Source organism: Podarcis raffonei, chromosome 6, assembly GCF_027172205.1.
Source record: "Podarcis raffonei isolate rPodRaf1 chromosome 6, rPodRaf1.pri, whole genome shotgun sequence".
Taxonomy (NCBI): domain Eukaryota; kingdom Metazoa; phylum Chordata; class Lepidosauria; order Squamata; family Lacertidae; genus Podarcis; species Podarcis raffonei.
This window is the reverse complement of record NC_070607.1, coordinates 27,350,310-27,363,773: the sequence shown is the minus strand read 5'-3', so window position 1 is coordinate 27,363,773 and position 13,464 is coordinate 27,350,310. Positions and strand designations below refer to the sequence as shown.

At 46.2% G+C, this 13,464-nt stretch overlaps 1 protein-coding gene across 7 annotated transcripts in view; it reads left to right on the top strand.

Moving 5' to 3' along the window:
• BRDT (bromodomain testis associated) overlaps positions 1-7,670 on the top strand; it is a 60,496-nt gene extending 52,826 nt beyond the window's left edge. For all 7 annotated transcript variants that reach the window (XM_053391785.1, XM_053391784.1, XM_053391789.1 and 4 more), the window contains 4 exons: positions 3,148-3,287; positions 5,012-5,217; positions 6,736-6,895; positions 7,393-7,670. In XM_053391785.1, the coding sequence (XP_053247760.1) occupies positions 3,148-3,287; positions 5,012-5,217; positions 6,736-6,895; positions 7,393-7,461 (575 nt within the window). In that variant the 3' untranslated portion in view covers positions 7,462-7,670. The remainder of the gene's footprint in view (positions 1-3,147; positions 3,288-5,011; positions 5,218-6,735; positions 6,896-7,392) is intronic.
• The last annotated feature ends 5,794 nt before the right edge of the window (positions 7,671-13,464 follow it).

The following is a 13,464-nucleotide window of genomic DNA, read 5'->3' as shown; positions in this document are numbered from 1 at the left end:
TGCACAATGAGAGGTGCAAGTGTGACTAAGTGGGGCATCTTTTTGTGTCGTGTACCTTATTCACAGCTTCCTCCTCACAGGCAGCATTTTGCAGGAGACTCAAGAGGAACAGAGGGAAACATAATGTGATTCAGCTCACCCTGTTTTATAGCAATTTAAATTATAGCAATTATTTATAGTCTTAAATAAATGCTTTAAATGATTAATCATGGTGAGATTTTTATTTGCTCTCAAGTTATGTATGCCCAGGGACGTGGGTGGTGCTGTGGGTAAAACCTCAGCGCCTAGGACTTGCCGATCGCATGGTCGGCGGTTCAAATCCCCGCGGCGGGGTGTGCTCCCGTTGTTCGGTCCCAGCTCCTGCCCACCTAGCAGTTCGAAAGCACGCCTAAGGGCAAGTAGATAAATAGGGACCACTTACCAGCGGGAAGGTAAGCGGCATTCCGTGTGCTGCGCTGGCTCGCCAGATGCAGCTTGTCACGCTGGCCACGTGACCCGGAAGTGTCTACGGACAGCGCTGGCTCCCGGCCTATAGAGTGAGATGAGCGCACAACCCTAGAGTCTGGCAAGACTGGCCCGTACGGGCAGGGGTACCTTTACCTTTTATGTATGCCCTCTGTATTTGATGGTTTGTTTCCAATGAAGCCATTGAACAAGCTAATGCCACCTCCCTAACTCTGCTCTGGGATTTTATGTATTGACTTAACTCGCCTTTGATAGAGCCTCTCTTCCCCAACATTTTTCGCATTTTTAATCTTAAAACAAAAGCTTCCAGCAGCGCTCAGAAGCCTATCTACCAATCCTCTTGCCCTCCATATACTAATTCCTTCAACATATCCAACACCATTGAGTTAAAGTGTACTATAATTGAAGTGGAATTGAATCTGTTAGGGCTTATCCGCATTTACCTTTCCCCTTGCTGTTTCCAGGCACAGGCCCGCGCTCTGGTTTTGTCCCAGAGCAGATGTAAATTAGGCTTTTCCTCTGATTGCCATTGGCTTTGATTGAGCTCCAAAGAGCCGGTTTTTGCAAGGTTTTTGTGTCAGCGTCACGTCGGCAGGTCCTTTATTTATATAGTTATTTATTTGTATTGGCATTGGGAGAGATTGGAGGATTCAGAGCTTGGCTGGCTGCAATTTGGCTGTTTGCAGAGTGGTTTGTTTGTATGCATGAGGGGGGTGTTGTTGGGTCAGATTAGCCGTATTGATTTGTATGCTGTTGCAGCGGGGGTGGTGGTGTGGCAGGAATAGGTCAGTACTTTTCCTTGTTTGTTTGTTTGTTTTATAACACACACACACACAAATTTTTTTAATAAAAACATAATTTAAAATAAATAAAGAGCCATCTTTTTGAGGGAAAAGCTCCAAGGCAAAGAAACACCACCACCACCACCACAACAGCACGTTTGGACACGGACCCTTTAAGTGTGGACCGTGCCTGGAAAGGCTGGTGGAAATGTACGTGTGGATAAGCCCTTAGTGAATTATACTACTGGCAATATTTTGTCAACTGTTCTCATCGCCCAGTTCAGTTCTTGGCCATTTGAAGCTCCCTTTTACCTATGGGAGCCAGTAACTCACATCCATCAACATAACATAGAATTTAGTTTTTGGCATACAGTGAGAGAAGTCTTATTTTCCTGATGCCTCTTGATTTCTACCAATGTGAAACCCGCCTATGGCTACAGCACTGCACCAACGGGTCACCGGGAGGCAGGCGGAAACCATGTGCAAATGGTTCTAACAACCATCATGTATTGCAGTGGTTGGTTATGGGGAGAGAACAGGGCCACATAATGTTTTGCTTACAATCCTGAACAGTGGTACCTCGGGTTACATACGCTTCAGGTTACATACGCTTCAGATTACATACGCTTCAGGTTACAGACTCCGCTAAGCCAGAAATATTACCTCGGGTTAAGAACTTTGCTTCAGGATGAGAACAGAAATCGTGCTCTTGCGGCGCAGCGGCAGCGGGAGGCCCCATTAGCTAAAGTGGTGCTTCAGGTTAAGAACAGTTTCAGGTTAAGAACGGACCTCCGGAACAAATTAAGTACTTAACCCGAGGTACCACTGTAGTAACTCCAGTCCTGAACTACACCTTAATTCAGAGGTTTTCAACCTTTTTGAGTCCATGGCTCCCTTGACCAGCTCCATTCTTTCTGCGGCACCCCTGTGGGGCTCGGGAGCCCAGTTATGTCACCCCTTGCCTGCAGAGCCGGCAGCCCCCCACCCCTTTTCGAACACCAACCCTTGTAAAGCGTTGCTCTCCTCTCCCCTCTCACTGGGAGTCCTCCGGGCAGCGCCAGAGACACCATTCGCTTGCGGAGCTTGTAGCTAAGGCCGTTGCAACAAACAGCCTTTGGGAGGCAGAGACGCAAGAGGGCATCAGAGGAGGGAGGGAAGGAAAGAGCGACAGAGGCCAGTGTTGCCCGCGGCACCCCTGACCATCATTCAAGGCACTCAAAGCACACTGGTTGAAAACCTCTGCCTTCATTTATCAAATGGTTGCTCTGAGAACTTTGAGGAATAGGGAGGAATATAACTTTCTGAGGATGTTTGTGACACGTGAGCATGCAGCTTCTTTTACTGAGGACTTTCCAATGGCAGCATAGAGACTCTTGCGTGCGTATAATCGGTCGAAAGTGAATTGTGAGCTTTACGCCATCCGTAGGTTTTGGGGCTGACCTATTTGTTTGGAGAAAGTGGAAGCCGGCTGCCTGGGGAGTTTTATTCCAAATGCAAGGTTACTTAGTAACAGGCTCTTCTCCCCTGGGGAACCTGAGAAAGCGCATCGCAGGGAGGCAGAATGGTCCCTGTTAGGATGGGAGGGAGGGAGGAAACAAGTAATGGGGAATGTGCATCTTCTGCACACACTCGAGAAGGCATCCGAAAATAGACAGCTGCAGCCGCACGGGGAGTTCTTGCCCTTCTGCTTACTTGGAAATCGCGCAAAGTAAACAAGGGACAAATAAAACCGTTTCAAGGCTGAGGAGTGGAAACATAGCCTGTGATTCAAATGGATAGAAGCTAAGTTAGAAGCGCTCTGCTTTGCTTTCCCCTCTAATAACAAGAGATTTGGCGGAGGTGTTCTCCGCCCCCTTGAAACTCACTGCCTTGTCACTCACGGCTTCTGTTTACATTCCAGAATCGAAGACGGGTCTTCCAGATGGTCCATGTGGGCAACGTATGACTGATTCTGCACATGCCGCTGTCGCAGCCAGCTGCTCCGATAACAGCGAGGGCAAAAAAAGGAGAGATGCTAAACCTCAGATTCCTCTAGCAAAGGTAATAATTTGCTGCCTTGTAAGATAACAGCGAAAAGCAGAGGCCGATTTGTGTTGCCAACGAAAGTCGGCCTATGTAGATAGCTGGGGGTGAGAATGGCACCTTTGTCATCATGCTTTGAATGGGCTTCTAGTGACTATCCCATAAAAGCGCCTACCCCAAAGGGAGCTAGCCAGTGTGCATGCCAGCAATCTTGAGTGCGTGGCTGACCCAGTCACACCACCCGGTGCCCCGTGCTCATAGTTGACAAAGCAATTTGATCTGTTTTTTGATATGTCCAAGAAGACATCTAATAAACATGTACCTTAGAATGGATTTGTGTTAGCAATTTTGCCTCCCTCCCCAAAAAAGAAACCCTACTGACTAAATATTCATCCCGAGATGGGCATTTGGCTGAACAGCAGGATATGGCAAAGGGATCCTGCGATGAGTGGATTCCACAGCCATCATTCATTGGACAGCTGTCAAAATATATCTTGTCCAAAGTGTTACATAATTTTCATGTGATCTGCAGAGAATTCTTGCCTCCCCGGTCAAAAACAGCTTTTGCGTGAGTTGAAGGTTGCTTTGACACTAGGGATTTTGACCCCGCTGAGACATCGCTTTGACACAATCGGCTGGGAATGGAATGGAATTAAAATAGTGGTTCTAAGTGACATTTCATATAGTCCCATTATCCAGCACAATCAAGCCCCTTTGCTTGGAAGCAAATCCCATTCATCAAAGGTCCCCTGCAACTGTAATTAGAAGCTTTCTGTGATAATAGCAATATAGGCATCTAATTGCTTCCCATTCAATATTCCGTAAGGGATGAATCGCCACTTTGTTAATTTTTGCTCACGGGGGAGAGTGGTGCAGTGAGTTAGCTCCATTTGTCATTCTAGTACACCATTCCCCATTTGGCCTCTGTGAATTTGAGTGATAATTTCTGCAGTCTATTGTTTTTTTCCTGCTTGTTTAGGCTTCACATGCAGTTCACAATCTTGATCATCTGGAGTAGGGCTGGGGAACATGTAGTAATAATAATAATAATAATAATAATAATAATAATAATAATAATAATAATAATTTATTATTTATAGCCCGCCCATCTGGCTGAGTTTCCCCAGCCACTCTGGGTGGCTCCCAATCAAGTGTTAAAAACAGTACAGCGTTAAATATTAAAAACTTCCCTGAACAGGGCTGCCTTCAGATGTCTTTTAAAGATAGGATAGCTGCTTATTTCCTTCACATCTGAAGGGAGGGTGTTCCACAGGGTGGGCGCCACTACCGAGAAGGCCCTCTGTCTGGGCCTCCAGATTTTCCTATCGGCTCTGTCCATTCAGCACGTTGTTTGGGGCTTGTAGGAGTTGCAGTCCAGAAACATCTGCATGGCCTCATGTTCCCCAGCCGTGTTGTGGGGGGCCTAAATTGTTCAGGGAGCTTGCACGAGTCCAGCAGGTTTCCCACTATATAAGTTTCTCTCCAAGTGACAAGTTAGCATGTCGGTTCCTGCTCTCTCTCGCACGTGTTTTTAATTGCCCGGTAGGTTATAACACCTGAATGGGGCTACAGTTCTGTCCTAAACCAAGTGCTGATGAGTTTCTTAAGTTATCATGATTGCAACCACCACCACCACAAAATCCTCTCTGCCTGCTATTTTGCTTTTGCGGTCCTGCCCGAGGTGGAAAACTCTGAACTTGCTTGTGTTTAGAGCCGAGAAATGCTCTTCTGTTTAATTTCAGGACATCAAAGTCAAGCATGCAGATTCCTGGACAAGTTTAGGTAAAATGATCCCTGCGCCGGCCCCAATCAAATCCTCCAGTGAAAGCTTCAGGCAGTTCCAAAAAGCAGCGCTAGAAAAAGAAGAAAGTGAGTGGGCAAAGGACCGCAAAAGGCAATTGGAGCAAGCGGAGAGGAAACTGAGAAGCCTCCCTCAGGAAAAAGAGAGGTTTGTAATTCTATATAATTAAATTGAAAGGCTGTATTTCACATGTCCATTTAACTACGCTCACACTGAGTGGTTTCCAACTGGGTTGTTTTGTGGCAATGTGGAACTGATTCCTATTTGAGGGGAAATAATTAAAGGCGATTGCTAGTCACCATGTTGGTAAAATAGCAGCACAGTCTATTGAGTATTATTTTCAAGGTTACTCTGATGTTTGCATATGCCCATGTTTATACTTCATCGATGTGAACTGACTGTTGGCAGAGACGAGGATTTGAGCTTGCTAGTAACTCTGTAGCTGCCTCTTTGCTAGCAAGCATAAAGTAAAATTTAAAATTATGACTTTTCCAAGGTGTCCACGGGTATATCCATTTGGAGACATAACTACAAGATCAATGTCGCCCAAACTTTTGGTACTGACTTTTTCTGGTTTAAAATTAAGTGCACATCTTAAGCCATGCTTGTGCGCTTTCTTGGCCAGCACAAACAAGCTGGCCTTATTTTTATTTTTGCATTGTTGTCAGTTAGGGAATCCCAGTGCATCATTATTAATCCATCTCTTGGGATGCCACTGCCCATATTTTTGCAAGTGCTGGATAGCAGGGGTGGGGGATCAGTGCTGCATGGCACCTCTCTGCTTCTATCAGCAGAGTGGTGGGATACATCTAATATGGCAAGTTTTTTGCACTATACTTCATCCCTTCTTGCAGTACACTCAGTGGCGCAGCAAACCGATTGGGTGCCTGGGGCCGCATGCGTGCCCTGTGCCCAGGGGCGGGGTCAGCCACCCGTGGGGTGAGGCGAGCCAGGGCAGGATGCTCTGTGGGGCCTCTGAGGAATCTACCTGCCTCCTCCCATTCACCCCCCCCACAGCTGAGGGGGAGGTGGCGGGCAGTCCGTTTGGGGCAGCACGGAACCTGCAGGCACCCAAGCGTGTCTCGGGCGCACTGCAGGCCCCATGGTGAGTGCCACCCGGCATTTTGTCACTGGTGACACCCGGGGTCAACCGCCCCCACCACCCCCTTCCTCCGCCCCTGAGTACACTGTTTAGGAATTGACATGCAAAATCCTTGCAGATTGTTGGTTACATTTATTCCTTCAGGGACCTGGGTGGCGCTGTGGGTTAAACCACAGAGCCTAGGACTTGCCGATCAGAAGGTCAGCGGTTCGAATCCCCGCGGCGGGGTGAGCTCCCGTTGCTCAGTCCCTGCTCCTGCCAACCTAGCAGTTCAAAAGCACGTCAAAGTGCAAGTAGATAAATAGGTACCGCTCCAGCGGGAAAGTAAACGGCGTTTCCGTGCGCTGCTCTGGTTCGCCAGAAGCAGCTTAGTCATGCTGGCTACATGACCTGGAAGCTGTACGCCGGCTCCCTCGGCCAATAAAATGAGATGAGCGCCGCAACCCCAGAGTCGGCCACGACTGGACCTAATGATCAGGGGTGCCTTTACCTTTTTTATTCCTTCAAATGTGAGATCTGCATCTTTGAATCCATAAGCAGTGGGTGTTTTTCCCCCTATATAGAAACAATGGGAAAACAGATTTGAAACCTACTGCAGCAAAAGCGAGCTGTTCCCCTTCAAAAGCAGTGTCCACAAAAGAGCAGCTATGCTTGACACAAAGTCTTCTTGGAGACCGTAACTTGGCAAGAAAAATGGAACAAGAGCGTAGGTGGAGAGAAGCGGTAAGTAATTGGTGCATAAATCAGCTTTAACAGTGTCGGTCACATAACAAACTGCAACAGCTAAGGATCTGCTCTAATAGCTTATTCCTAACTAAATCAATGGGACTTTATTGGCTTAGACCCATCTGAAGAGCCTGCTTAGCAATAGAGGTTGGGTATCACTGACTGCTTTGACTACATGGCACATTAAAGATTGCCAGGGGCTGCTACCTGTTGAAAACTGAATCCAGAAAAGTTCATACATTTCTGTGCACTGCTCTGGTTTGCCAGAAGCAGCTTAGTCATGTTGGCCACATGACCCAGAAGCTGTCTGCGGACAAACGTCGGCTCCCTTGGCCTATAGAGTGAGGTGAGCACACAACCCCAGAGTTGTTCCTGACTGGACTTAATGGCCAGGGGTCCCTTTACCTTTACCTTACTCCTGGTTAAGTACCTACACCATTGCAACATAAATAATCCGCCCCGCTCCCATTTAATTGCTTTTTGTTTTTAAATAGATGGTGGGCACCATTGATATGAATTTTCAGAGTGACGTTATGGCAACGTTTGAAGAAACTCTGAAATGAGAGGAAGGAAGGTGGCGTAACTTTGGTTACCGTTCTTTAGAAGTAATGTTGGATTGCAGAAAAATACTCCATTCACTGCCGGAATACATTTTTTGGTGATAATTCTATCCGAACACTTGTTAATCATTTTTGAAGAGCCAGTATATTACTGTAATAAGTTCAGTTTTTATAAAACTTGCTACCATTAAAATTGTAAAGCTTGAAAACTTCTCAGTGTAAAGGCTTGCTGTAATCCTTAGAGGCAGTTTTCAGTGCCTAGCCTTAGTTTTGAAATACTATTATTTCCGGACTTTTAAACCTGTTTCAAAATGTTTATTTGATGTGCATGGTGCAAAACAAGCCAGGCATTGCTTTCAGGGTTCAAGTTTGGTATTTAAAAACACCTTGGATGTGTACTGATTTATTTTTTATGGGTATTTAAACTACTTTGTTTAGCTTTGATTTATTTGGCAAATGTATTTAAGTTGAAATGTTATTTGATGTGGCAAGCTTAAATGCCTTTTAGCTCATGTAGTATTGAGGATTTGCATTTTGGACTTCTCCCTACCCATCATTTGAAAAGTAAAACCTAAATAAATCTTCAGTGTCTGTTTTCCTTGTAAAAATCTGTAAATATGCAAGTATTTTATGTTATTCCTAAGTAATAGATTGAATCATTTCCATTTCTTTTGAATGCACACCTTACAACTGTTTGTATTAGATGCTCAAATGTCTTTATATTTTACACCTTTCATACGTTAATAAAAAGTTGTCATAATCGGAGGTTTAGTGGATTTTGTAGTTTCTAACCTATTTTATTGTTCCATTAAAAAACAACAACACTCAAGTACCAACCAAACATTGACAAATAGAACTACATCCTGTAAGTTAGATTTTTCAGTTACACCTTGGCTGAGGCCATATGTATTGATCAACTATGCTCAGGTTGGTGGTTTGAGCTCACCTAAGACGCGGGTGGCACTGTGAGTTAAACCACAGAGCCCAGGGTTTGCCGATCAGAAGGTCTGCAGTTTGAATCCCCCGACGGTGTGAGCTCCTGTTGCTCGGTCCCTGCTCCTGCCAACCTAGCAGTTCGAAAGCACGTCAAAGTGCAAGTAGATAAATAGGTACCGCTCTGGCGGGAAGGTAAACGGCGTTTCCCTGTGGTGCTCTGGTTCGCCAGAAGAGGCTTAGTCATGCTGGCCACATGTCCCGGAAGCTGTATGCTGGCTTCCTCAGCCAATAAAGCGAGATGAGTGCCGCAACCCCGGTGTAGTCTGCGACTAGACCTAACGTTCAGGGGTCCCTTTACCTTTACCTAGGAATGGCTGTGGGCAGGATTCCTGAATTGAAGGGGGTTGGATGACCCTTGAAGTCCCTTCCAAATCTTCTATGATTCTACATCAAGGAACCTCTCTAGCTTGGAGTCAGACCAGATGTACACGTCTTATTAAATATGTTCTTGACTATTTGGCTATGAAGTGGGGAATGGGGTACAGTCTACCTCTTAATACCAGATGGTACACATGTTGGAGGAGAGTGAAACCTGACCAGGTGCTCCACCCTCTTCTCATATCATATTTCTCTAGCCCAGCTCATTTCTGGGCAGTATCAGAGCTGGGTAAGGCATGGGTTTTGTTTATCTCTATCCCGGAAGTCTCCAACAATACCAGACACTGCCTTGGGTGCCCAGCAAGTAACCCTACCACTTCCATTCTTTTTATTTTGACTTTTTTATTAGAGGGAATGTATTTATGTTTTTGCTTGCTGTTGTGGGGCAGGTGTTTGTTTTTATTTATTTTGCAAAGCTCTACCCATATATTGCCTATGTTGGAAAGGGCTCTGAGCACCCGCCCGTTTCCAGTTCTGAATCTGATATTTTGTGCCACTCAAGCCAGTTTCCTTAGTTTTCTAAGTGTACCCCAGAACCCCAAAGGGTTGGGGGCCACTGCTCTCTATCGCATGCTTCCTTTTCATGTTATTCCCCTCACACCTGCTTTTATAACCCAATTGGTGAAGACACACAATATGGTCCCTTGAGGCTGAGGCTTGTGATTGAAGGTTAGAGATGGAAACCTGAAAAGTGCAACCAAAGCAATCAATTCCCCTACGAGGAAAGGTTAAAACATTTGTGGCTTTCGAGACTGGAAAAAGCCAAGTTAAAAGCATGACAGCTTTGTATAAAATGATGCATGGCACACAGAAAGTGGACGGAGGGAAGCTTTTCTCTCATACAACACTAGAGCCCATGGTTATGAAAGGAAACTGAATGTTGCAAGATTCAGGGCAGACAATAGGGTGTTATAGATTTGGGGAAGACCCCCCCAAAAAACCCTATAAATTGATAAATGCTAAGATTTTGATTATTTGGGATACGAAGGGAGAATACAAGCTGCAGATGAATTCCTGGGCTAGCCTATGCAAAAGCGCGCGCACACACACACACACACACACACACACCTGGTCAAGCTAGGGCCATTAAGCAACAATACAGGGCCACTGAGGGCCATTGGCAATGCAAGAATGCTATCCTTCCCCACCTGCCAGAGGTGTGAAGAGAGAAGGGGGTTTTGGAAGGGTGTTTGAGGTGACAGGAAAAGGGAGCAAGGGTTTCTGGGAAGGAGAAGGAGGAAGAAAGGGATGGGATCCATCTTTGAGCAGGCTGTCTGCAGAGCTGACTGGGGAAGATGCCTTGGACTCCAGGGCTGCGCTGCTCCAGGGCTGTGGGGGACAAGTGCCTCTTGAAACAAACACGCCGTAAGATCTGGACTCCCTACTTGCAGACTGAAGGTGTAAACAGGTGAATAAACCCTATTTCTTAAAGCTACAACAGTCTTCACCATGTCTCAATGCTATAAAGCAGCCTTCCTCAACCTGTGGGTCCCCAGTTGTTGTTGAACTACAACTCCCATCACACCTAGCTAACAAGGCCGGAGCTCAGGGATGATGGGAGTTGTAGTCCAACAACATCTGGGGATCCACAGGTTGAGAACTGCTGTGAGTATAAAGGAACACAGCCCCTGGGCGAGTGCCTGGAACCCCATGGGCTCTTCCCACCACTCAGCATAGAGAGGGGGAACCACCCAACTTTCGTAACAATAAACTACTACTTCGCATGCTGGCAGCTCATAGTTAAGCTAAGGACTTTCCTGTCGCAAGATGGTCACCAAGCTGGCTGGCTATGAAAGAAGATTTATGGAGAATAAGGATATCAGTCATGATGTCTATATATTATCACTGGTATCGGGGGGGGGGGCTATGCTGCTAAATACCAGTTGTTGGGGAATGCATGGAAAAAGTGTTTGACCACTGCAGGAACAGGATGCTGGACCGAACACAATGCTGGACCAAGCAGGCCTTTGGCCAGACCCCAGTAGGGACGCTTTTGATGTTCTCGACTCCATATCATCACCAGCGTATTCCAGGCTTACAGGTCCTCACTGGCTACAACTGATCTCCCTTCTGTCACATTGTCTCCAGATCATGGGAAAAGAAGGCAAGTTAAGTTTATCTGTGCAGTTTGCAAAGAGTAATCAGAACCAGAAGAATCTTTATTTGCATCAGCCGCTAGCCATAGCAATAAAATAAAATAAAATGTACTGAAGATAGAGGTAAAAACTTAACTATACAAAATACATTCTGGAGGTTTACATCAATAGTCAAATAATAGATCTTACTCTAATTGCCCCTGCTATTTTTTAATTATTATTTTTTTGCAGTTTTTGCTGTCACCTGGTTATCTTAATCTGCTAGAAGGAATGACACAGTAGCAATGGTTGATCGACCTGGTCTGGATAGTAGTAGAGAGGTAATAACCTCACTCATCAAATCTTTACAGTGGTACCTCGGGTTAAGTACTTAATTCGTTCCGGAGGTCCGTTCTTAACCTGAAACTGTTCTTAACCTGAAGCACCACTTTAGTTATTGGGGCCTCCTGCTGCCGCTGCGCCACCGGAGCACAATTTCTGTTCTTATCCTGAAGCAAAGTTCTTAACCTGAAGCACTATTTCTGGGTTAGCGGAGTCTGTAACCTGAAGCGTATGTAACCTGAGGTACCACTGTATAAAGAGTTCAAGCTAGAAGCACATGAGCTACTGACTCAATACTGCCATCTCCACAAGGACATAAGTGTTTTTTCCAGCGGAATCTTTTGAAATCGACCCTGTACAGCCAAAGGCAGTATATTCAATCTTGTATAAGTGAAAGCACGTCTGTATTTTGGAATTGTTAAATTTTGCAACTGGGGTGCCAACGTGTCAAAATGACTAGGTGGGAAATAAGCATACCGTGGACAAAATTTCCTTATCGTGGCCAAGTTATTCTGTTGCTCGATATCAATATATAGGCACTGTCTAATTAAATTATTTGCTTTACCGAAGCCCAGTGTTAATAACTGTTGTGGTGATGAACCAGAAAAGGAAAGCTTTCAGTTGACCATTTTAGTCCAAGAGCTCTCATGACTATCTAGCGATACTAAGGGTAGTAGACTGGTGGGGTTTGCCAAGTGTAACTTCTGGAGTATGCTTCTAATTTCTTCCTTTCACAGGGTGTTTACCTTGCTTAAAAACATGCTTAAAAAGACACACACACACACACACCTCTTTGTACGATGCTTTCCTTATTTCAAATGGAAGCCTATTTGGAAGGAGGGATGAGTATGGTGGTTGCTAGGCAACCCCTGACATTCCTCTATGGCAACCAAGTTTGCAGTCGGGGAAAGCTAGCAATTGTCAAGCGGCAGCCACACACCCTCTCCACATCCCATTGCTCTCGCCCTTCTCTCTTATTTGTTTTGCTTCGATCTTACCTTCCAGGAAAAGTTGCTGCCCAGGCACAACTCGCCCGGTTCGTGCTTTAACAGAAAAGGATGCAACTCGGGAGAACCCACCAAGGGTGAAGCCAGGGACCTCATTGTAACACAGACATTGTAACACAGGCACATACTAGCAGTAACAGGCCAATGGTCCATCAAGTCCACTATCCTGTTCTCACGGTGGCAACCAGGTGTCTATGGGAAACCTTCAAACAGGATCTGAGCAAAACAGCCCTCTCACCTCGTGTAGTTTCCAGAAAGGGGCATTTGGGAACATTACTGTGAAGGCAGAGCATCATAGCTGTCAACCGTCCCTTATTTGGCAGGAAACTCCCTTATCCCAGCGCCGTGTCCCGCTGCTGCCCTTTATTGATTATGTCCCTTAAATTTCCCGGGTTTCAAAGGAAGCAGCTCCTCTCCCTCCCTCCCTGCCGGCCAGGGAGGAGGGAGGCTCCAACTGTGTTGCTTGGCTGTGTTGCTCACCCAATAAGGAGTCTAAGAACGACTGGGGGGTGGAGCTTGCATGCCTTGTGCCGATCAAATCAGCCGCATTGCCTGGGGACTCGCCTTTGCTCAGCGCTTCCCAGCGGAGAGGTGACGGTGGTTTTCCTTGCTGCATCCCCTTTGCCGGGTTGCTGCGCTGTGGGAACCACTGCTTGAGGCTTTGTTTGGCTGCTGGCTGGGCTTTCTGCCTTTGGCTCGGAGGGGCTCAGAAGTTGAACATAGCTGTGCTTGGAAAATCCCTTATTTTGGCTGCTGATCCCTTATTTTCGAGGCTGCTGGCCCCTTATTTTCAAATCTGTAAGTTGACAGCTATGCAGAGCATAGGCACCATGGCAATGGTCACAGATGATTTTATTCTTTAATTTACATAAGCAACTGGAGGGCCAAAGGTACACAGCAGCAGCAAAGAACCTCTGGCCCCCAAGTCTAATTTGCACTGCCAGTCTTCCCCATTTGATCCCCACCTGCCATACCCAGGACATCATCTGTACAGCCAGATGCGGAGCAAGGAATGGCCCATTTCTCTGTCCATGGCAGGGTTGATCAGCTGATCGGTGGTAACTGCAAAGTCTTGCTTTTGCTGTTTTGAGTTGATACAGTACCATAGGGCATGGCGCTCATGACCTCAAGGTTGCAGGTTCGATTTCCCATTTGGGACAGTTCTGTATTCCTGCATCACAGGAAGTTGGGACTCGATGGTTCTCAGG